General features: G+C 41.0%; 1 protein-coding gene across 1 annotated transcript in view; it reads left to right on the plus strand.

Moving 5' to 3' along the window:
- LOC126335822 (kinesin-like protein KIF19) overlaps nucleotides 1–26,681 on the plus strand; it is a 603,567-nt gene that overhangs the window by 297,039 nt on the left and 279,847 nt on the right. The window contains exon 5 of the mRNA XM_049999287.1: nucleotides 9,761–9,907. Within this exon, the coding sequence (XP_049855244.1) occupies nucleotides 9,761–9,907 (147 nt within the window). The remainder of the gene's footprint in view (nucleotides 1–9,760; nucleotides 9,908–26,681) is intronic.

The raw sequence follows: 26,681 nt of genomic DNA on the forward strand, positions 1-26,681 counted from the left end.
ACTTAGAACTACTTAAACCTAACTAACCTAAGGACATCACACACATCCATGCCCGAGGCAGGATTCAAACCTGCGACCGTAGCAGTCGCGCGGTTCCGGACTGAGCGCCTAGAACCGCTAGACTACCGTGGCCGGCTATCCTCTGTGTTCTCGGTGGCTTAGATGGATAGAGCCTCTGTCATGTAAGCAGGAGATTCCCGGTTCAAGTCCCGGTCGGGGCAAGCATTTTCACCTGTCCCTGTTGATATATATCAACTCCCGTTAGCAGCTGAAGGTATTAATATAATTCTAATTTCCTGTCGTCTATTGCCGGTGGCGTAACACAGCTGCCTCGGCGCCGGTTTCCGACAGCCCCGTTTTGCCATTCACGGTGTACTTTAACCACGGCGGCAAGCGGACAGTTTACAAACTTAGCCGTATCGGAACTCTTTCCACCCTTGGCCCAAAAAGTAATGATCATGTCCTTTTGGACGTCAGAGAAATCGCTCTGTTTCCGCTTGACGACAACAACTGTACTGTTTTGCGCGCCCCCTTCGGACTCGCTGTATGCCCTCCATTGCTAGTGTTTTTACCTGCCGTGCTGAGTGGTTACTGCACGTTGACGTCGAACATAGACGGCGCTCAGTGGTCACAGTCATGTGACTGAACCGTGTATATTGTGTGAATCATGTAACACGTATACAATTCCAGACAACGAAACGAAGCTCTCGGCACGTTACAGTACGCAGAAAGAAACGTAATTTTATTTCACAGGTAATGTTTGTAACGCTCGTACTAGCAACGATTTGAAGAAAATTTCTTTTTATACGGTATACTTTTTAATGGAGTTTGAAAGCTGTTCGAAAGAGAAGTCCCATGCCACAACACTGATTAATGTTGACGCTGAAACATTTCACAAAACGTATCATCGAAAACAGTCTGACGCAGTAGCTGAGTAATCAAGGTATCGGTTGAGTTAATCGGTCCTTGTGGTATTTTCGTCATGCCCCCTCCCTCCCTTTTTACGCCGGCTGGAGTGGCCGAGCGGTTGTATGCGCTACAGTCTGAAGCCGCGCGACCGCTACAGTCGCAGGTTCGAACCCTGCCTCGGGCATGGATGTGTGTGATGTCCTAAGGTTAGTTAGGTTAAGTAGTTCTGAGTTCTAGGGGACTGATGGCCTCAGAAGTTAAGGTCCATGGTGCTCAGAGCCATTTGAACCCCTTTCTACGTGTATTGTTACACAGTTTATTTTATTTTTATGGTATTGTCTTTCTCTTTTTATAATTAATAAATACAGTAAACGAAAAGTCTGGAAAATTCTGTTTTGGTGTAAAAGTGGTGGTACCATATAGTATTACTCTGATTTTGTTTTATTCTTTTTTTGTAGTAAGTTGTGAGTGTTTAACAAAAATAAGACGAAGAAGAAGAAGAAGAAGAAGAAGAAGTGGTAGAGGCGTTGGCTGCCGGTCTGCCAGGCTCCTGGTCCGTGTTCGATTCTTGATCGTGGCTTGTTTCCGTTCGATATTTTTTCGGTGTGTCTGATAGTTTTATGGTGATCGTAATCCTTTTCTTTGATTTTTTTTTAAAACAATGGTTAGTATGTCCGACTGCCGTGCGGAGTACCCGCGTTCGATTCCCGGTACTGCCGGCGATTTTCTCTTGCGTATGGGGACCAATTCAGAGTACTCTCGCCCTACTGAAAGCAGCTGAGAAGCTACTTGAGTGAAAAGTAGCGAACCATGTCTCCTAAATCTACAACTGCTGGAAGAGCCGTGTGCTGAACATATGCTCCTCTATACCCCATCCATATGAAGTCGTTGATCGGTAATGACAAGGCGATCGGCCTGTCTACGGCCAGGACGACGGCGTTTTCTTTCATCTTCAAAAATCTGCTAAAACAGAGAAAAATATACTAGAGTCCTCTTAAGCAACAAGAGCACTGCTAAGCAGGGCTATGGCAACATACTCTACCGTTTTATGCAGCAAGAAGAGAGGCCGAGGCTACTAACACAAAACATACCGAGTGATTATAATTAAACTTTCCCTGTTTAACACTTCATAAACGTACGACTTTCAAACTTGATAGCATTAATGTCCGGAGTATGGGGTGCCTGATTTCCATGCGTCACAGCACCACCGTCTAGTTCGAACTACGGCCACCAGGTGCTGTGATCAGTCATCGTGATTCCTGGACTCAATCATCTGATCAGTTGTAGTGCACTTGCTGACGTGTAAACATGAGTTTGTACAAAACGAGCATTATTGGTGAAGTTCTGTTACCAAAACAACAGTGATGCTGTAGCTGCCCTTCGAGAATATCGCCGGCTGAAAGGATTAGGGAAGGGTCCTCTTTCTCCATCTGCTGTGTCGACGCTGATGAAGAAGTTCGAATCAACTGGAGAACTGCGTGTCTCTCCGGAAAGTGGCCGACGACCGTTTGCACGACAGGCGGTTGATGATATCGCTGTTGCTATGCCGGACAACACTGCGCACAGTTCTCAACCGTCAGGCACTACACGTGCTGCGTCACGACAGTTGAACATCCCGTGATCCACTGTACGGAAGGTGGTTCCAACCAGTCTCAAATGGTATCTGTACAAGATCAGTATCATACATCAGCTTGCACCACAGGACACCCAACGACGTGTTGAATTCGTTCTCCACTTTCTCGCAAAGATTGAAGTTAACAAGGGCTGGCTCTGGACCGTCCTAAGGACAGACGAAGCTCATTTTTCTCTCACGGGTGAGGTGAACACACAGAACTGCCGAGTGCGGGGAACTTCACTTCCAGTTACTCCTCATGAAGTTCCTCGATATGGTGAACGTGTCACCGTATGGTGTGGCTTCACGACTACGTTCATCATTGGTCCTTTTTTTTTTTTTTTTTTTTTTTTTTTTTTTTTTTTTTTTTACAGGTTGGCCCTCAAGGGCCAAAGACTTGCTGTATGACTGGAGACCGCTACTGCATTTTGCTTTGCCAGCATGTCATACCTGCCCTACAGGACCGAGACACATTGACCTCAACGGTTTTCATGCGAGATGGGGTCCCAGCGCACATCGCTTGTGAAGTTCACCTGCTTCTCCGAAACACATTTGGAAACGATCGAATTATCAGCCGAGCGTTTCCTTGGGCGGCGCGATCATCTGATCTCACTCCCTGTGGTTTCTGGTTGTGGGCAACTTGAAGGACAGTGTCTACCAGGGAGACATTCGCACGTGCTGATCTGAAGCGCAGCATATCAAGAGAGGTAGCCACAATATCTACAGACATGCTTCGTTATGTTGTACAGAATGCAATCCTGCACTTTCAGACTCTTTTCTACCTAATGGTTGCCGTATTGAGACCCTTTTGTAACCGTAATGGTACCGGTATGTAATGGTATGATGTACCGTAGCAGCACGTTAAAAGTGTTTCAGTTGAATCGATTCTTTATTATTTCTCTTCCTCAAGTCCCTGATACTAATGCTACCAAGTTTGGTACTCGTACTGTAATTAGTTTCCGTCTTATAACATGTTAAATAGGGAAAGTTTAATTATAACCACCCACTATTTCCTCTTGGCTCCATTTTATACTACTGAGATACAGCGCCATTTACGATTTTGCTAAATGTGTGCGAAGTTTTAGCGATTCAGAAAACTTTTAGTGTTCATTAGGCTCACTACGTCGTACAAGTCATATAAGGAAATCATATATTATGATATCACATCAAGACGCAGCTATGTTCGCTCACATTTTTGTTACAATAGACCTATTTCGGCTTGATTGCCATCTTCAGGTTATATTGTGTGGTCTTAATATCCATATGCTATCGCTATCTTAGTTGCTGTCACTACTGTATAAGTTTATTCCTTTGATGTTAGTGGAGCTAAGCTTTAGCTGGAGCAGTTATTTCTAAAGTTGTCGAATTACGGAAGTATCTGTATTCGAGTCTGCATTTACGAAAAGACTATCTGTTCCGTCTTCACGTGGAGACCCCCGAGTGCTTCTTATAGAATCCGGAGTTGTAACCTAAAATACGTATTGCGGGACAGCTGTTACTACAGATATTACGCGAAATTATAATTAAACGAAATACACGAGTCAACGAACTAAATTTTCACTCACAATGATTTGGTGTCAAACCACCTTACGGTGTGTAGAGACGGATACTACTTGTACGCTATCCCATTTCTTGTCAACGTTTGCGAATAACGAAACTGTCGGTAGCGCTCTGTATGGCCTTAGACTCCTCTAATTTTATCATCATGGCCATTTAAGACCATGTATCTGGGTTGCAAACATGAGGAGCAGTCAAAAGAAAACGAGAAAGGTGGTAAAAAGTGAGAAACTGTTAATTATTTCAAAATAATCGCCATAACTGTTGCTATATTTATCCGACTGAGAACCAATATAATCAGTGCCTTCATGAAAAACTGTTTGCGGTTGCCTACAGAGTCATGATTGTACCCAGGAGTGCATCTTTTAGTCCGAAGCAAACTGATGGCCTCCATGGATGTTTTTCTTCAGGACTCCAAAATCATGGAAATCGCACGTGGAAAAACCCGGACTGTGTAGAGAATGCGTAAGGGCTTCCCGGCGAAACATCTGCAGCGTAGTCCAAACAACCTTGGAAACATGTGGGAGAGTCCACGTGCACGCAGCAGAAGTTTCGCTGGAAACCAGTGACTTAAGCCAGCGGTGGAGGATCACTCGACAACCTGATACTGCATTCATCACAAGAAAAAAAAGCTGATGTAAACATTACACAATGTATTCTTCCTCGTTTGCTGGAATCTCATTGGATTTCGTTTCTCGTGGAGTTGAGGAGAGGCAGTCTTCAGCACAGTCAAGTACGCTAATAAGGACACGTTTTATGCAGTGTGTTAACGCGCACGTCGGCTGAGCGATAATACGGGATAACTGCCGGCCGGGATAGCCGAGCGGTTCTAGGCGCTACAGTCTGGAACCGTGCGACCACTACGGTGGCAGGTTCGAATCCTGCCTCGGGCATGAATGTGTGTGATGTCCTTAGGTTAGTTAGGTTTAAGTATTTCTAAGTTATAGGGGACTGATGACCTCAGACGTTAATTCCTATAGTGCTCATTTTTGAACGGGATAACTTTATCGGCGCTTATACCTCGGACAGCGCTGGCCAGCGAGTTGGTCCAACTAACTTGCAGTGACGTGAACAATTGCAATGAAAGAATACAGCTCTGAATGTCATTTAATTTTTAAACAGACTGAAATAACATACAGCAAACCTTCGGCAATACGCTTCTTAGGAAACCAGTCGGAAAACATGACATACTCTAATTCTTAACTAACATAGTATTGTCCTTAAAAATAATAGCGATGAAAATGCATAAATTAAACAGCGGATAATTTTTCTGCTTCACCTATCTATGACGTAAAAGAGTATTGCAGGGATTTCACCCTACAGTTAAATATTGAAGTCAATGAAAATAAGCCCGTCGCTGGTAATCTCCGAGCCCCTTCCGCATCCGAATCCGAGGAATACATTTCAGTGCTGCAGCTGTCATCTGCTACGGTGATAACGAGGCGGTCAACAACTGAATCCACGAAACATACCAAACGTCACATTTTCTCCTCTTCTTTTACGACAAGCTGTTCTGCATCAGGCAAGCGTTAGGCAGTGAGGCGTGAGAGAGCTTCGTGCGTTAGTTCCAGTACGTCCGGCAGCTTAGATGTTTTGCTGTTTCTCGCGACAAATTCCAGATTAGTTTTATTGTGTTCATATTGCAGTGATACAGTAGCAACTGTGAAAAAACAGCATATGCACTGTGTGCTCGGTGCCGTGAAAATTCTTGCTTTCCGTGTTTCTACGACGCTTATCACTCTGGTCCGTGTGAAACCACATGTGTGGTATAAAACAATGGACATAGTCCAGAGAATGAATATTTGGTTTTTCTCTTTTGTTGCAAAACTGTAATTTGTAATATTTTATTAATTTAAATAATCTTTATTAATAATCTTTTACGAAATATCCATAATTAAGAATTTATATTTGTAATGAAAACTGTAACTTTGTGTACGATATGTAATTAGAAGCAATTTTCATAAAAAAATGATGTTCAAATGTGTGTTAATCAGCATGAATTTGATGAATTTTATAATTAAAGGATGTCAGTAACCACGATCAATGGTGCATCCAACTACTATTCGTCAAGGCTACCGATTACTTCACGCATCTTGTAAAGAGAAATGCCATAACTTCAGTAACCACAGTTTCTTGGTAATTTACAGGCCGATTTTCTCTGTAAACTTGTCAAAAACTATAAAAAGATCTGTTTCTCGCCATTTTAGCGGTGTTTCACGCGCTTGTTTTTACTGCGGAGCAGGAAATAGCGTCAGCCATTTTTCTGGTATCTATTAACTGTACGAAAAACAAAGCAAAATGCGTTTCCTGACTGTGCCCGCATCTCGTGGTCGTGCGGTAGCGTTCTCGCTTCCCACGCCCGGGTTCCCGGATTCAATTCCCGGCGAGGTCAGGGATTTTCTCTGCCTCGTGATGGCTGGGTGTTGTGTGACGTCCTTAGGTTAGTTAGGTTTAAGTAGCTCTAAGTTTTAGGGGACTGATGACCTAAGATGTTAAGTCCCATAGTCCTCAGAGCCCACTGCGGCTGTAAACGAGTTTTGAAACAAAAATTTCATAGCTAAAGTTTGATTAAGATTAATTTTGAGGGCTGTTAATACGTCAGAAAATGCTTCAAATGGCTGTGAGCACTATGGGACTTAACTTCTCAGGTCATCAGTCCCCTAGAACTTAGAACTACTTAAACCTAACTAACCTAAGGACATCACACACATCCATGCCCGAGGCAGGATTCGAACCTGCGACCGTAGTGGTCGCACGGTTCCAGACTGAAGCGCCTTTAACCGCTTGGCCACACCGGCCGGCAATATGTCAGAAAGATATCTAATACACGGTGGCACAGTTAAAACTATCCCACCTCCCCTTTGAAGGCGAATACAGTATTTTGGCTTCTGAAATAAGCAGCTGCAGCAATGGACAGTTTTATGCAGTAATCGATCGTTACCATTCTTCTGTTAGCATTTCAGTTTATTTCATCAGCGAAGTTAAACGTTTCTCTTTGCTGTCTGCAAAATGACTTTGTTGATAGAAGAAAGAATTGAAACCGCGGAAGCATATGTGAAAACAGGCTCTATTAAGGGAACTCGTGACATGTTCGTGGTCAAGTGTCTGGACTGAGACTACCAGTAAAGAGAGTAGTACAGAGTCTGTATAGAAATTAGCGCACCTACGGATCTGTGCAAAATGTAAAACGACAAAAAATTTCTACAGTTCGCACACCAAAAATTATTGCAGACATTCGCTAATGAATTATTCAGAGTTGTTATGGTACAGAATGGTAAGGGCTTGAAAATTAGAAAAATTTTTTTAAAGCTCAATTGCCTTGCTACAAGCAAAGTGCTGTCACATTAGAGACAGAGACAGGAAATAAGTGGTATGTCGCAAGTGGGTCAAATCTAGGCACATTACAACACTACACCAAGGGAGAGAGGATGAGTTCAACAGAAAATAGCATGAGACAGAAAACCAGCGGAAATGTGACATGCATATTCGTTAGCTAGTAAGAGATGTCAAAAGAACCTGTATCTGCTTCATAAGAACCAGTCACAGAACCTACACAGCACTTAAGAGCCTGTTAGGCGAATATAGCAGAATGAGAAGGACACCTGCGATCTCATAGCCTTACGCTAGCTCCCTTTAAATACTCAAGCTATCCAGCTCTCAAGGAGTAGATCATTGGAATCGATGGCGGATCTATGTCCTAGATACTCTAGGACTATCTATGAACCAGCCGAAAAAGAACCTGACGCGACGGTCTTCGCCCTACGAACTTCATACTGTTCGCTGCCTACCATTGTTCATGGAGAAGCTGACTGTCTTCTGACAACACCACATCGTGGAGTGCTGACAGCACCGAACTTCAGCGTGAAAACCAGCAGAAGGGCCTTGTGTGATCCACGTTCCAAGTGCTGAAACCTATCTGGCCGTTAGAAAGGAGAGCGACCAACCACAAGACTTCTGACAACACCATATCGCAGATGGATCACCAAGGGTCAACACAGAATTTGGAGTGGGTTCGAGCACGCTCGATTAACTAGTACGAGACGATTCATGGTGGAACATAACTGCACCAGCAGTCTGCCCCCGGTAGCTGAGTGGTCAGCGCAACAGAATATCGTTCCTAAGGGCCCGGTTTCGATTCCCGGCTGGGTCGGTGATTTTCTCCTCTCAGGGACTAGATATTGTGTTGTCCTAATCATCATCATGTCATCCCCATCGATGCGCAAGTCGCCGAAGTGGCGTCATATCGAAAGACTTGCACCCGGCGAACGGTCTACCCGAGGGGAGACTCTAGTAACACGACATTTTTATACTGCACCAGCAGCACGGCTCGAGGTCACACACTCTTCCTGACTCGGCAGCCACCAACAGGAATCCAACTCGCAGCTGAATGAGGCATCAGCTATATGGGCAGTGTGCTACAAGGCAACTGTAAACATGGTTAACAAATAATTGAACTTTGACAATGTTTTACTAGAGTCATAGACGCTTCACAGGTACACAACTGCTGTCTTCATGCAAAGGTGTCTCCACCCGACCGCTCTGTAGAACCCAAATAAGTCTACACATAAATTGATCCAACAGGCGCATGTAAGTAGGAGGAGCTGCTAGTGAATATTGTACAGTCTTAACCTGAGGCCATATCGCGGTGACGGTTGCACAGCAATTATCGGAATATGACAGTCAGAAAGATGTAGATTACTGCACGTGGCTTTTGAGTAACATCAAAGATGGTTTGTTAGACCCTTCTCGTTACATCATGAGTAATGAAGCGTGGCTTCATCTTTCTGGTCATGTGAATACGCAGAACACGAGGTACTGGGCAATGCAGAACCCTGAAATTTTGTGTCAGCAACGATTCGGTGTTTCGTGCAGTGTAACAGGAAAGTGCATCATTGGACCAAAATTTTTTGACACTACTCTCTACACAGTTGAATGTATGGCAAGTTTTGATACATTTTGTGCTCAGCTCACTAAATATGAAAAACAATCCTGTTTCTTCCACTAAGATGGAGCAACATGTGACATGTCTAAGGTGTCTCTGGAACGAGTCCATGATGTTTTTACTGAGGAACAAACTATCATCAAACATTTGTGGCTGCCACTTCACCGGATATAACATGTGATTTTTTCCTGTGGGGCCCCTTGAAGAGCAAGTTGTGTGAAACATGTCCTCACACAATACAGTAAATAAAAGACAACATCAGCTGTGAAGTTGCCGCCCTTGATACCCGAACTTTACACCGACTTTATCTGAATATGTTTCGATGTGCACAGCTGTGTATTGGCATTGCACGCGGTAACGTTCAGCATCTATAAATATGTGTTTCATTTTATTTTTATTTGTAAATAAACCGTAAGTCCGTTCAGCTTTTCTGTAACTTCACTGCATTTCCTTTACTTTTATCTGCGCCATCCTGTACTTAAGTAGGACCTACTTCCAGGAGCGTAACAACACCAGTGATTGTGTATTATGGCTGCAGACCAATTGTCAAGTTTTGTGTTTGTTTACTTCAGTTGTATTATTATGATGAATAAAGTATAGTCACCTACAACGCTCTGAAGTAAGCAGTGAAATTGCTTGAGGGTGTGATTAAAATTTCGTCCAGTGTGCGTATTTTATATATGCATCATGAAAGTGGAGTATATAAATTGGGAAAGACAGGGAGTGGCAATTGTGTGCAGGTATCGCTGTCGTACCTGGAGATCTACAATGAGAACATCCGTGACCTGCTGTCGCCCGGTTCTGGCTGCCTTGAGCTGCGGGTGGACACCAGAGGTGCTGTGCAGGTGGCGGGGCTCACACAGGTCGCCGCCGCCTCCACCGATGAGGTATGTTGTCTGCAACTGCTTTCTAAACCTCCATGTCTGCCTATACTTCATTGCTTCGCTACAAAAAGCATGCCCCCTTTTGCAGATTCTCAAACCCACGACTCATGTGGATATGCAGGCTGTCCCACTAGGAGTGATCAATATTCAGGGATATCACAGAAACGCTCAGTTGAAGCAAAAACATTCATATCAACTTATGCCCTATTACAATGGTTTCCCAAATAGAACAAATTTAATGTTCACTGTTATTTGTTAACTGATGGTTTTACAAAAATTGCTTTGAGTGAAACTTAATAACAGATAGCAAGAAGATGCACTGAATATCTCAAACAATGCAAAAAAAAATACAAAATTCTGAATACTGTGCAGATAACACAAAAGGAGCCCCACAGGCTTCAATTTTGGGTCCACTCCTATTCCTATGGCAGAAAGATCTTCCCAATGAGGATGAAAGGAATGGGGTACGCTGGGCTAGAATGAAAAGCCAAAGACGCTGATTGAGTAAGACACATATATGTGCATCACTAGTACAAGAACAAGCATACATTAAACAGGTTCTATCTCGGAAAATTTTTGGAATAGTGCATACGTTCACCTGAAGTTTCTTGCTTCAAATGAACATTCCTGTCATATCCCTGAATATTGACCATTCCTTCTGGGAAACACTGTATTTATACTTATGTTGATTTGTTTTGTCTATGTTTGCAGGCCCATGACATGTGAATTGCAATCATTGGAAAGCGAACAAAAAGTTTCTGTGGCATTCATTTTTTGTTACTATGTGCAAAACAATACGCATTACTCCACTTCCAAATGGCATCCTAAGCATTGCTACCACGTTGTGTATTAGAATCGAATCAACTGAAACTGTTGCCCTCCCATCACTTTTCTAGTAACTGCCACAACTCAGTGAAAACTGTTGGGAGCGGCACACTGCTGCCCACCTCAACTGTGACTGCTTCGTGTATTGTGGTGGCTTGTCACCTCATTCCTATTGTGCCATCAAGCTTTATGTCGGATAATGAAATATCTTATGAATCCAATTATTATTTCTATTGTGAATCACACTAAATGCTAACTTTCAGTATGGTTTAGGGGAACAAAATATAATTTTGAAACACCCACTGATTGCTGGTCTTTTTACATGCAAGACAAGTTTATAATATACAGGTAGAATTTGGGTGACAAGGTGACAGAAGGGGTAAAACCATACAAAAATAAAAATCACTAAAAATGTCCAAATTGAAATGAAATGGAATGTAAAAAAAAACTGCAGGAAAAAATGCAACACCGTCAAGGAATGTGTTCCATGGCACCAGGGTACAGCTTGTGCATACTAAGTAGCTTGAAGAGTTAGTGATTTATTTATAATGGTGATTGGTGATGAATAGGCTCTCAGGAGGTATGTGAAAGTGATTTATTCATCTCATTACGTACAATTTTCAAATCATTTGATTTGGTGTGCAGGAGACATGTCAAAGTTTACAAAAAGTAACTTTTTTCTCTTTTTAAGGGAAATACAAAAGTTTACATTATATTTTACATTTTAAAGTTACAGCTACACACGTACATAAAATAATACATGTAATACAATCCCTGTGTTCAGACTGCGAAGCTGTCCTCAATTAATTCTTCGACAGAATAATAACACTTTTCCACCAGAAGAGTAAAGCGCAATCTTCTCAGTGAACCAAACTCCATCTTAAATGTATTACTGCCTTTTATTTTATTGAAAATTTTTAACCCCATATACTCTGACGTTTGGGCCTAAAGTTTTAAATGATGTGTCAGAAGTCTGAAATTGTCTCTGTGGCAAGTTCTGTAGTTGTGGTCAAAACGGAAAGTGTGTACTGGATGTTGATTTTTATATAAGAATACCACCACTTCATATGTGTAAAGTGAGGGGACAGACAGAATTTTTAAATTTTTTAACAGTGGTTGACAGGATTCCCATTTTTATTTTTTGCGACATACATGTTCTAATTACTTTCTTTTGTAATATTAGGAGCCTAGTGACATTTGCTGAATTTCACCAGAAGATTATGCCATAGTGAATAGCTGGCTCAAAGTAGCAGTGATAAACTCTCTTTCTGGTATCCATGTTTGTGGCGCCTGACAAAATACACATTGCAAATGCCAAGCTGTTTAGTTTGTTTGCTAAGTAATCTATATGTACCTTCCAATTTAGATTTTTATCAAGATTTAGGCCTAAGAACTTCCGTAATTTGCTTCTGTGTATCCTGATAATTGCAAGTTATCTTTAGTTCAGTCCTTTCTACTGATTTAGCTTCAAATTGCATCATTTTGGTTTTAGTTACATTTAGTTTTAGTTCGTTTTTATGAAACCAAGAGTTGAGTTTTTCTAAAGTATTTTTTCTTTTTCTGGAGTATTTTCAGATACCTCATTTTCAATTAGAACTGATGTATCATCAGCAAATAAGACTGAATGAACATCAATAGCAAGTGGTAGGTCATTTACATAAAAAAGAAACAGATAGGGACCCATTATTGAACTTTGTGGGACTGCAAGGGTAACTGTTTTTCTGGCTGAGGAATAATTGGTTCCATTTGAAGTTAAAATTACTCTTTGTTTTCTATCTGACAGGTATGAGCTAAACCATTTTAAAGTAGTGTCCCCGATTCCATACATCTGTAATTTGTGGAGGAATAATGCATGGTTCACTGAATCACAAGCTTTAGTTAGATCACAGACTATTCCTGTGACCTTTCTACCCTTATGTGACGGGGAGTATATTTTTTGGATAAACTCATTTATAGCATTCACAGTGCTTTTACCCTATTGGAATCCAAACTGGATTTTAAAAATTATATATTTACAGTAAGAAACTTATTAATTTGTTTTGCTGCAATCTTTTCAAACACTTTAGAGGAGACCGGCAAAAGAGAGATAGGACGGTAATTTCTCATATCTTCTGTCGATCCTTTTTTGAACAGAGGTTTGATCTCAGCATATTTCAGTCCATTTGGAAAGCATCCCTGTTCAAAAGATTTATTTATTATAAATGACAGTGGTTGAGAAATAATATCATACACACATGAGATTAGAGATGTGGTTATTTCATCCCACCCATGTGAGGTTTTATTTTTTAGAGATAATATTTACTTTTCCACATCCCTAGGATGAGTTTTTCAAACTGTTTAAAATATGTGTTCTGGCCATTTTCCAAATTTGTGATGCCTTGATAGAATGTCATATCCACATCTGATCTTACTACATTTAGGAAGAATTCATTCAAAGAACTTGACATCTGAACAGGGTTTACTATAATTTCATTTTCACATGTAATTTCCAAAATCTCATGAATTTTTGCTTTGACTCCTAATTCAGACTGAACAACTGTGCACACTGCTTTTGTCTTGTTTGACGTTAGTAACAAAATTCGGATTTCTGTTTGATTTTAACTCATTGTGGAGCTCTCTCTTTCTGGCACTAGAAATTTTTATTCCTGTTGTAATCCATTTGAGCTTATCATTCACTTACTTTTGCTTAGATCTACAAGGAAATGATGACAGCTCATGGAAATCGGGATTTCTGCCGGATATCAGCGTCTTCCAAACACGATATTTGGACGTCATTACTTGACGTCTTCATCAGGTGTTCCCTGAGACTGGCTGCTTGCTGGACCGGGTCGCATATTTATGGCTGCCCGGTGCCTGGTGTTCTGTTTGCCGTTCCCTAGTCGGTCCGCGCCCGCTAGTCGCGCAATCCTGCCGCTCTAGGTGTTCTCTATTCCGTCCGCGCCCACTCTGGCCGTCTCCAACTGCGGTCGTGGCCTCCTGGTGTTCCCTTCTCGGTCCGCACCCGCGAGTGGCTCTCCAATGCCGCTCTGGACGTTCCCTATTCCGTCCGCTCCCGCTCTGGCCGTCTCCGAGTGCGGCTGAGGCTTCCTGGTGTTCCCTTCTTGGTTCATGCCCGCAGTGTGCGGATGTCTGAGGCTCGTTGTTGGTGTTGGAAACATATTTTCTCCGGCATTGCTTCAGCAGTTCAAATGACAGGCTCCATGCAGTGCTTAGCTGGTATCCTGCTTCCCGGTTAATCAAGTTTTGTGCCATCTTTATCTCTATAGATTCAGTGATGACACTATCCCAGAACCTGGGGGTCTGGACCATGACCTTGGTGTTCTCATAATCCATGGAATGTTCCAACTCTAGGCAGTGTTCTGCTACTGCTGATTTTGTGGCCTGCCTTAGCCTGGTATGTCGCTGGTGTTCCTTACATCTGATTTCCACCGTTCTAGTCGTTTGGCCGATGTAGGACATACCGCATTCACAAGGAATGTTGTAAATGCCAGGCTTCCTTAAGCCCAGGTCATCTTTGACTGTTCCAAGTAAAGCCCTGATTTTGCTAGGTAGGCGGAAGACACTCTTGATGTTATGTTTCATTAGTATTCTGCTTACCTTGGCAGAAACATGCCCGGCATACGGTAAAAATGCCAGCTTCTTGATTTCTTCTTCTTGCTCATTCTCCGGTGTATCCTGACGTCTGGCGGGATGTAGAGCTCTGAGGATGTCCCTGGATGAGAATCCGTTGTTAGCAAACACTTTTTGAAGATGTTCAAGTTCCCCTGCCAGGCTGTCAGTGTCAGACAGTGTCTTGGCTCGGTGTAAGAGTGTTCTAAGCACCCCAGTCTTTTGTGCTGGGTGGTGGCCGCTGTCGGCCTGTAGGTATAAGCCTGTGTGTGTTTGCTTTCGGTACACACCGTGGCTGAAGGTGCCATCCGCCTTCTTCTTCACCAGGACATCCAGAAACGGAAGCTGACCGTCCTTTTCTAGCTCCATGGTGAATTTAATATTCGGATGCCTTGATTTCAGGTGGTCCAGGAAGTCTTCCAGATTTTCGCGACCGTGGGGCCAAATGACAAATGTGTCATCAACGTATCTCAGGAAGCATGTTGGCTGGTAAGTGGCAGTTGTAAGATCCTCGCCCTCAATCTTCTCCATAAACAGGTTGGCCACTACTGGTGACAAGGGGCTACCCATCGCCACCCCTTCAGTCTGTTCATAGAATTGACCTCCACATAGGAAGTAAGTCGATGTTAGAATATGCTTAAACAGATCCAGCACAGCTCCATCAAACTTCTTACTGATTAAGTCAAGTGTGTCCTTAAGGGGCCCTCTGGTGAACAGGGACAGCACGTCAAAACTGACCATTAAGTCTGCATCTGAGAAACGTAGGTTTTTAAGACGTTCCACAAAGTCCCGTGAGTTGCAGATGTGGTGTGCACACTTCCCTACATATGGTGCCAACATTTTCTTGAGATATGTTGCAGCTGGGTAGGTGGATGCCCCAATATTGCTCACGGCGGGTCGTAGTGGTACACACTCTTTGTGGATTTTACATAAAGTCTGGGTGGTAGTGGTGCCTTGTATTTCAGTTGTTTGATAACTTCCTCAGGCCAGCCAGTTTCCTTCAGCAGAGACTTGGTTTTTCGGTCCACCCTGTCAGTTGGATCCTGCTCTAGTGGTTTGTAAGCCGGGTCCTCCAGAAGTCGCCGGATCTTCAGGTCATAGTCACCTTTCTGCAGTATGACTGTGGAGTTCCCTTTGTCATCAAATCGCCGGGAAAGTCTAAGAAATTACATCACAATGAAATGATTCATTAAACACTTCTAAGAAACAATTTAAGAATTTGTCATAGTTTATGGATCTTGAACTATTGTAGTCTACAGGCCAGCTTATTATATGTTCCACATCATAACGACTACCGTACCATGGGATTGATCAATAGAACACGCAAGCAACTAACTAATTAACTAATTTACTGCGCAATAAATCCATTTTACTTTTACTGAGATCCATTTTTATATACACTTCTGGAGTATTTAGGTTATTTGCTTTTGGGAGCTCAATAAGCAGATCTGAGTGATCTGAAATACCCAAGTCTAAGCAGAATTTGTTCTTATTTCCATTGTCAAATTTGTTGTTGGTAATAAAATTATCCATGCCGGTCACTGATCTGTTGTTTTCGCTAGTGCATTCAGAAAAGTTTAGCTTGAAATCAGATTTCTGAATTAAGTAATGAAATTTAGTAGAATCATTGCTTTCAGTTAGGGCATTTAAGTTGAAGTCTGCTGTTATAACAACTTTTTTCTTACTTTCTGGAGTTTTTCTAGGAGACATTCGAATGTGGCTAAGAACACTTTTGTTACCACATATCCAGGAATTCTGTAGATTGCTATAAACAGTGTGTTCAGATCACTTAGTTCTACAGAGCAACTTTCAAGCACGCTCTCTTCATTTAAATAATTAAAACTGTCTCTTACTTTATAACGTACAGAAGAATTGACAAGAATGCAGGAGCTCCACGAATTTGCTTAGTCTAAAAAAGCCAGCAGCTACCTCAAAATTACTAATACTATTTAATACTTTTATACAATCTTGTGTTAACCAGTGTTCGTTCTGGCAGATTATTTTAATATTTATAGATTCTGAAAACAGAATTTTTAGTTCGTCGATTTTTGAGTATTTACGATTCGGTAGTTCTGACCCTAAACCGTTTATATTCCAGTATATCAATAGATCTTCTTTTATTATTATTATTATTTCACCTGCATCCTTTGTTGGGTTCCTAACTTTTTATTTTCAGTTTGAGTCTTTTCTTTGTCACCACTATCAGAATGAATTATTTTTCTTTGCTTGTTAGAATTTTACACACGTCTATGAACATTTTACTAGGGTTCAGAGAGCCTAATCTATTCAAGTGCAGGTCGTCTTTTCCCAGACACTTATCATTTAAGATCTGGTTTGGGTCAATGAATACTGCACCAAGTCTGTTGCACTGTTCCCTAATGCCGGTATTTATCCTGTTAATGTAAGTATCAGTTACCGATCTTCTGTTAATAATTCCACTAATTACCAGCCTGGATGTTGGGTATACAGTTTTCGCTGATCTAATCAGATTCCATGTTTAATTCACGATTTCTTCCTCACTGTTATTGCGGATGGAGTTTTTGTCCACGTGGATTAAGACACCTCTGTAATCGCCGGTACTTCAAGTTTTGCTACCGGTTTTGCCCGAGTTTCTTTTCATGAACTTAAAATGTTTGTTGAGTTGATGTGATCGAATCCCAGGTCGAACATCGATCTTACAGAACAGCACAATAACATTTGTTAATATGGAATCACCTATTAACAGAAAATCGTTTTTGTCATCTTCTTTTTACGTTTGTCCTTCTTATTATAGGAAACCGTTTCCCATTTATACTTCCACTTTTTTGACTGACGGAGTTCTCTGTGGTATTATTCGCCGTACTACACATAAGCGTATTTTTGCCACTTTCTTCAGTAATGGTTTATTTCTACACACGTAGGATTTTCTTTCAGTAACTAGTTCAGAATATTTAGTTTTTCCCAAAATAACATTATTGAACTTTTCCACTTTAAATAACTTAATGACTTATTACGCTGGCTATTGAAGTAATCTGCACAAAATAGCAATTTTAAATACGCCGCGTAAGGGCGGCCAATTGTTAGCAGTCAAATATCACCACTGCTCGCTTCGCAGCAACTAAGAAATGCTAAATAACTTTTTTAAATTGATATTTTATGAATAGGTGCGTGCACACACACACACACACACACACACACACACACACACACACACACACACACACAGAGCTTTTTTTTAAAAATTTGAAGGTACTCTGACATGGGATATAATGCAGCGAAAATCAGTTATAACTGAAGCATGGGCCGGCCATGGTGGCCGAGTGGTTCTAGGCGCTACAGTCTGGAATTGCGTGACCGCTACGGTTGCAAAAAAATGGCTCTGAGCACTATGGGACTCAACTGCTGTGGTCATCAGTCCCCTAGAACTTAGAACTACTTAAACCTAACTAACCTAAGGACATCACACGCATCCATGCCCGCGGCAGGATGCGAACCTGCGACCGTAGCAGTCGCACGGTTCCGGACTGCGCGCCTAGAGCCGCGAGACCACCGCGGCCGGCGCTACGGTTGCAGGTTCGAATCCTGCCTCGGGCATGGATGTGTGTGATGTCCTTAGGTTAGTTAGGTTTAAGTAGTTCTAAGTTCTAGGGGATTGATGACCTTATAAGTTAAGTCCCATAGTTCTCAGAGCCATTTGAACCATTTGAACTGAAGCAGGGGATACCACCAGTCTGCTTTTAGCCATGACGTCATCAACATGTCGAACCACAAAAAAAAAAAAAAAGGTTATCGGACTCTTCAGTTGACTTTACAGCTCAAATGAAGCAAGCGGCACTGAGAGAAACAAAAATACAAGAGAGAGTGGTATTGAACACTTCAGTTTACATCACCTCAAATGTAGCATGTGATTTGAGCGTACGCATATACGTTTGGTACTACCATCGCCCACTATTAGCGGGCAAAGGCACTACATGCTGGTCGAACTGGCTGCCAGCGATTCAGTTGTTGAGAACGATTGCCGCAGATTCTAAATGCTTGAAACAGTCAATGACATCGATTTTACCACCAAATACTGCACTGGTATCGTTTGTATTGCAATTATCAACACGAAAAAATGAAATAAAAAATTTACGTCTGTTTAATAAATCTTTGGCACTCTTCCAAGTTCTCAACATAGTAAAAAAATTACTTTGTCAACGAAAAAGTTTAGGGGTACGCATCCCCCAGTGTTCCCCCAGAAAAACAGCACTGTGTATATATACTTTTTCACCATGCACAGGATACACTCTGATTAATGACTAAGCAAGAGAACAAACAGAACTATAAGTACTGTAAGTAATCTCTCCAATACAATAGTGATCGTACCTTACAAACAGCAGACTAACAGCAGAAGAAATATTCATTGTCTTTTTTCAGTTTATATACAGGATGTTACAAAAAGGTACGGCCAAACTTTCAGGAAACATTCCTCACACACAAATAAAGAAAAGACATTATGTGGACATGTGTCCGGAAACGCTTAATTTCCATGTTAGAGCTCATTTTAGTTTCGTCAGTATGCACTGCACTTCCTCGATTCACCGCCAGTTGGCCCAATTGAAGGAAGGTAATGTTGACTTCGGTGCTTGTGTTGACATGCGACTCATTGCTCTACAGTACTAGCATCAAGCACATCAGTACGTAGCATCAACAGGTTAGTGTTCATCACGAACGTGGTTTTGCAGTCAGTGCAATGTTTACAAATGCGGATTTGGCAGATGCCCATTTGATGTATGGATTAGTACGGGGCAATAGCCGTGGCGCGGTACGTTTGTATCGAGACAGATTTCCAGAACGGAGGTGTCCCGACAGGAAGACGTTCGAAGCAATTGATCGGCGTCTTAGGGAGCACGGAACGTTCCAGCCTATGACTCGCGCCTGGGGAAGACCTAGAACGACGAGGACACATGCAATGGAAGAGGCAATTCTTCGTGCAGTTGACGATAACCCTAATGTCAGAGTCAGAGAAGTTGCTGCTGTACAAGGTAACGTTGACCACGTCACTGTATGGAAAGTGCTACGGGAGAACCAGTTGTTTCTGTACCATGTACAGCGTGTGCAGGCACCATCAGCAGCTGATTGGCCTCCACGGGTACACTTCTGTGAATGGTTCATCCAACAATGTGTCAATCCTTATTTCAGTGCAAGTGTTCTCTTTACGGATGAGGCTTCATTCCAACGTGATCAAATTGTAAATTTTTACAATCAACATGTGTGGGCTGACGAGAATCCGCACGCAATTGTTCAGTCACGTCATCAACACAGAATTTCTGTGAACATTTGGGCAGGCATTGTTGGAGATGTCTTGATTGGGCCCCATGTTCTTCCACCTACGCTCAATGAAGCACGTTATCATGATTTCATACGGGATACTCTACCTGTGCTGCTAGAACACGTGCCTTCACAAGTACGACACAACATGTGGTTCATGCACGATGGAGCTCCTGCACATTTCAGTCGAAGTGTTCGTACGCTTCTCAACAACAGATTCGGTGACCAATGGATTGGTAGAGGCGGACCAATTCCATGACTTCCACGCTCTCCTCACCTCACCCATCTTGACTTTAATTTACGGGGCATTTGAAAGCTCTTGTCTACGCAACCACGGTCCCAAATGTAGAGACTCTTCGTGCTCGTATTGTGGACGGCTGTGATACAATACGCCATTCTCCAGGGCTTGATCAGCGCATCAGGGATTCCATGCGACGGAGGGTGGATGCATGTTCCTCGCTAACGGAGGACATTTTGAACATTTCCTGTAACAAAGTGTTTGAAGTCACTCTGGTACGTTCTGTTGCTGTGTGTTTCCATTCCGTGATTAACGTGATTTGAAGAGAAGTAATAAAATGAGCTCTAACGTGGAAAGTAAGCGTTTCCGGACACATGTCCATATAACATATTTTCTTTGTTTGTGTATGAGGAATGGTTCCTGAAAGTTTGGCCGTACCTTTTTGTAACACCCTGTATAAGAACAAAGATCGTAATGATTCTGTCTATATGTTATGCACTACGATCTCATCCATTACATTCGATGTATTCTTTTTTTAGATTATGATCGATATAATATTTCCTTGTAACTAATTTGATAAATTTTCATAATGAATTTGACGTTCCTGTCCATTTAATATTATTCACAGTCACCTTTTTAAGTCATTTCATATGTGTTGTCCTTAACATTTCAAAAGATACACTATCTGGATAGCATCAGATAAAAATCATAACATTGAACCATCTAAACTAATAATAATAATAATAATAATAATAATAATAATAATAATAATGAGTGTATGGCATTGGTGGCCAGGAGACCTCTCACGGGGCGGTTCGGCCTCCGCTCCACAAAGTCTTTAAAGCCACTATGGCGACTTATGAGTGAATGAGGACGAAATTATGATGAAAGACACACAACACCCAGTCATCTCAAGGCAGAGAAAATCCCTGACCCTGTCAGGAATCAAACCCGGGAACCACGCGCCGGAAGTGAGAATGCTACCGCAAGTCCGGGCATCGAAACGACTAATCTGTACTTTTTAGACATTTTTCCTCATGGAATCCACAAGAAAAAACCTGTCACACCAGTATTACCCATAGTTTGAACGATATTAAAATTTTGAATCAATTCCTCTAACATGTCTGATCTTTCCATTTGTGGAACAGTTATTTTGTTTATTGCCCTCATATTTAGTTTTATTTTCACTGATTCATCTTTTTTAAAGGTCAGTACAAGTGAAGTTCAATACTGACTTTGTGATCTCTCAGTGATATTCTGTTCTACAAAATTTGCAACACCCCAAGTTCCTGTTAACCATTTCATCTGCAGAATTAATTCCATATACAATCCTGGAATTAACATAACATTCACATTAAATTTCCTGCCTTGAATCTCAATTTCCAACATAACTTGGTTCATTATTAACTTACATTTTACGCTAATGGCTTTGATAATTCTTAATTCTTGCACCGGCCATTCTGAATATCATTTCCCCTTTTATCTTTAAATAAAATTCCTCATTAACTATATATATTTCACTTTATGAATCCATAACTGGAAATACTTCTGCACATATAATTATAGCTTCCATTTGGGCTGATAGCTTTCATTGATTTCCTTTTCCCCCCTCAGACATCAAGTCTTCCTTAATAGCATTCCTCTCGTCATTTCCTAAATAGTTAACATTGACTCACCCTTGCTCAGATTTAATTCTTGACCAGACTTCTTGAAACTCCTAATTAATTTTCCTGCAATGGTCTGTCCGCTTCCCTCATATCATTTATTTCATTTGGCCTCATTCGTACCTCCTCATTTCTCACCTCTTTGATTATGTCCATAGTTTTATGAAAACCTCCAAGATTGCATCCAATTCTGCTTCTAGTAGGTGATCCCCTTAAATTATTCCTATGATTGTCTCTTAATCTTTCATCCCTGTTACATTGTCTCCATCCATTACCTATCCATTATTCTCCATGTTGTATGCCACACAACGAATCCAGCTTCTCAAGAGCATGGAAAATTCTAATTTTACACCAACATTAATCTCTTTATCTCCATTTACTGCAATATTGTCTTTGTTTACTATGTTATCAACATGAACTATACTGTCATCAACAACTTGTTCCCCATTTACCTCGACAGTTTCTTTATATGCTATTTTATGAGATTCACTCAATGGTAGTAAATTATTACTGCTGTTATCGTTAACTCCTAAATATTGTCCTCATTACTTGCAACATGGTTGAATGGTGATCTCACCATCCACATCACCATTGTATTGTATTGTATGGTAACCAGAGGCCTAGAAACGATGGAGAGGCTCCATCCATGCCGCAACTGCAGTGGTCCACAACCCTACGATGACTACCACAGTCCACTTCAGCCATCTGCCACCCCACACCGAATCACTTTCAGGGTTTTTGTGCAGGTCAGCCCCTGGTGCCCCCCCCCCCCCCCCCCCAGCCCCCTAGGAAATGTATCACACCAGATGAATGTAACCCATATGTTTGCGTGGTAGAGTAATGATGGTGCACACGTACGTGGAGAACTTGTTTGTGCAGCAATCACCGACATACTGTAGCTGAGGTGGAATAAGATGAACCAGCCCGCATTCACCGAGGCAGATGGAAAACCACTTAAAAACCATCCACAGGCTGTCTGGCTCACCAGACCTAGACACAAGTCCACCAGGCAGATTTATGCCGGGGACCAGGTGCTCTTTCCCAGTCTGGAAAGCCATGTGTTAGACTGCACTGCTAACCGGGTGGGCCACATAACCATTAATAGAACTCATATTGCCATATTTGCTCAAAGCACAAAATTGCGAGTCCTACATTAGCATTATGATATTACCTAAAACTACGACAAAAGCTCCTTTTGTTTCCAATGATGTAAGCACAACTTACGTTAATCACTGCGAAGTCCGCCACTAGTCTCATCCTGTCATAGGATTGAAACCATGCATGTCAAGATGCCAAGCCAGGCAGACCCCCCCATCAGTCACTGATTGTATTCCACTGACCTCTGCATGTGAAGTCTTGGTTTTGACCCACCACACACTGTCATGTTGAAGTAACTACTACAGATTCCCTTTTCTGGCCAATGTAATATCAGCTTTTCTGTGGGTCTGAAAAACTGTCATTCAACTCCCTGTATCGATGCATTTCTGAAGTGTCAAACAACTGAACAAAGAGAGTGATGATTTGACATTAACTGTATTATACAGTCTGTATACGTCATTTGTCTTGTTACATTCTTTTGTTTGCAGCATAATGATACAGAAGGAGCTATTATGTTAGTCTGTTTTGTTAATTTACGTTTGAAATGCTAGAATGAGATAGTGTGTGGAATAAAACAACACCATTATTACTGTCGTAAAATATGTATTATGCACATAATTGAATAATGTGAAGGAAATAAATTCCAAACTCATCTGAAAATGCAGACTGAGGCTGAATCCAATACTTACCTCTTCTTGTTTTAACTAAATCTATAGCAGTTTCAGGAATACATGGCATGGGAGTGGAAGTAGAGTGAGCTGATTGTACAAGCCTGCACATGATTTAAAACATTATTTCATCTGTCAAATCAGAGCATTCCAGCTCAGTATCCCATGTGCACATCAACTGCATAGCCATCCAATCCATTTCAAATCATTTCACACTTGATCTTAATAAAATTGGCACTACATCCTTAAGACTGGTGAGGCATGTATAGAATTTGCAAAAGACATTAATATTTCAAAGCAATACATAAACTCAATCAACAGTCATCTGAAGATGAAGTTGTCATCACTTGCTCAGCTCCACTTGCAGTTTACACACCAGCATCAAATTACTATAATAGACATCCATTCAGAATACCTTATACCTGAAATGTTACTCCTCAACAGTCCTGACAGGATGTTTCATCGAATATTTACTACAGTTACTTCAGTTCTTTGAAAAGGTCCTTAACTAATCATCCCTCCATTTACCAAAAATTATGTCTATCTGTTGTTTAAAAATTATTTCCTATTATCATTGTCCATAAAATTCTTTTTGTAACCACAGTTCAAAAGTAATACTTTCTTCTAACATCTATTGTTCATAACAAATAATATCATACCTTAACAATAGTCACACCAGAATTATTAAATTCACTATTTGTAATGTACAAGGGCAAGCTGAAAATCAATGCCTCTGAACTTTTGTGGGGGAAACTCTTAAATTGTTTTAAATAAAATAAATATTATTGACATTTCACATCTTTATTCTTCATGTTAACATTTTTCAGCCCACTGGCACAAGAAGACTCCAAATTGTAGCACACACAATGGCCGTGCATAACATAACTACATCAATGTGTGAGAAACAACATACTGTAATTGACTTTCAAATTCGAAGAGTCTTTCCACACATGGAGCACTGCCTTCTTCAGTATGACAATGCCACACAACACACAAGTGCTGTGACATCTGCAACAATCTGATGCCTTGGGTTCACTGTCAACAGTCATCCTCCATACTGTGCTGACTTGGTCTATTCAGTTTTCATCTGTTCCTAAAGCTTAAAGAATGCCTTCAGTGACCCCATTTTCATGAAGCAATGCAAGCAGAGATGACAGTGTGGTTCTGTCAACAAAGTCAAATATTCTACAATTACAGTAGCAACAAAATGATCTCTTGTTGAGAGAAATGATTGATCACTAGGGTGCCTATACTGAAAAATAAATGTGTGTACATGAAAATAAAGATGTAAAATGATAATAAATGTTTGTTTTAGTTAAAAAGCTTATGAGTTTCCACACAAAAACTTGGGAGGCCTGGTTTCAGCATGCTCTCATATTATCATCCACAGCTAGATTAAAATTCAGTTATTTTCAAATACACACTGTTCAAAAGTACTCCCACTACTGTTTACCACTGTCTGGTCACTTTTTCTAAGTATTGTTTCCACTCCTCATTTTCATTGCCCCAGGACTTTTCCTACCACATTTATTCCACCCTATTTACTGGTCACTTCCCCATAAGGAATACCAAATGTAATATATTTATGAGGGTTAATACATACTATTAAAATTAACCACTGTTTAACAGCATGCCAAGTGTAAAGGGCTATATTTATGAGAACTGTACTTGCTCAAATGGTGTCCCACACAAGGCATGTCAAGTGTAACGTTTAATGAGGGTATGTCATGTATAATATTTATATAACTCCCAAAAGATGCATGTATGAAGGGACAAGGATTGCAGTGATTGACAGGTGTATGAAATGCAAGAATTATATTTGCATTTGTGAACATGGCAAACTCTGACTGCACTATGCACTGGTGATAGTGAAAATTTGTGCCGATCCAGGACTCAAAGCTGGATCTTCTACTTGATGCAAAAAGGTGCCTTGACCATCTTAGCCACCAAATAATGCTCCCCAGACTGACTCAGACTTTCATATGCTACCACTTTTGTGTACATCCTATACTTGCACAGATACTGCAAATTCCACATGGGAGTGACATATGATTAAACTCAAAGCTCAGTTAGTAGGAATGAAATACTAAATTATGGTGCATGTGTTGTTGCATGTGTTTTGCAAAGTCCTTCAGACATACATGCCTTTCGGCAGAAACATTCACTATAAATTATGGGAATTCAATTTCAGAACATGTTTTGTAGTGTCCACATTACAATGAGAAGCTGTAGGTAACACTTGGGCATTCTCCTTGAATAGTGAGAGTTGATACTTCAATTCTTTTTACAGATGGTGAAATTCTTCATGAATCTGCCTTTCCAAATACATTGTATTTGTTTCACACCCTTTGTTGTAGGCAATGTTTCTTCAGCATTTCATAACAAAAATACAAGTTGTCCATTAAAAATCTCTTTTGTCAGTTCATAATGAATGTAGTGTGCTGTAACCTATGTGATATATAGCTGCAAGGCAAGTGACACATAACACTGAGCCCTCTGGAAATGTGGGCCCCACACCAAACTTCAGATGTCACAGTAGTTGGCTTGCTCAACATACATTGCAGAAAATTGCGAATGTCCTTTTAGTTGAAGTACAAACTTTGTCAAAGGCTACATACAAAGGCCAGTCTTTAGAGAAAACATTAGAAGACAATGAGGTTGCTACAAATATCCTGGAATATACACTGACTTCTTTATTTTCTGATAACATTGATTTGATTGGCTGTTTTCCTCAGAGGACACTTCATATTAGTATAGTGGCAAATATTCTTAAAATTCATGACTCCAGCTGTGCTTACCACTAGACAGTATCCTTACATATTCTGCCTTTCTTCATACTGAAACTGACTGAACTGGTACACCAGTTTGTCAGAGCAGTATGCTAGTTCAGAAAAACAAGCAGTGGTGGCTAATGCAAAATTTTACCAATGCACTGCAATATTACAATGATAAACAGAAGAAACACTCACAAAAGAAATGAAGTTCACTCATCACTGTTTTCTGCCACAGAATTTATGTACGAGTATGACTTTTGAACTGAAACCCTGTGTTGGTTACCATATCCTTTTCAATGTAGAACATTAAATCATGGCTCTAACATGGTATTCTTGATGAAGGTCTTTTTCTCATCAGAGATGAAAACATTTTTCCGATTAACAGTTTTCATCAGTCTTGTCACTACTATTTTCAAAAGTTTTGTTGTCTGAGAGGAGGTTTCCTGGATACTATTGTTCAAAATTAATTAGGGTGCCATAGATACAGGGTGTTTCAAAAATGACTGGTATATTTGAAATGGCAATACAAACTAAATGAGCAGCAATAGAGATACACCGTTTGTTGCAATATGCTTGTGACAATCGTACATTTTCAGGCAGACAAACTTTTTA

This window comes from Schistocerca gregaria, chromosome 2, assembly GCF_023897955.1.
Source record: "Schistocerca gregaria isolate iqSchGreg1 chromosome 2, iqSchGreg1.2, whole genome shotgun sequence".
In the NCBI taxonomy this organism is placed as follows: domain Eukaryota; kingdom Metazoa; phylum Arthropoda; class Insecta; order Orthoptera; family Acrididae; genus Schistocerca; species Schistocerca gregaria.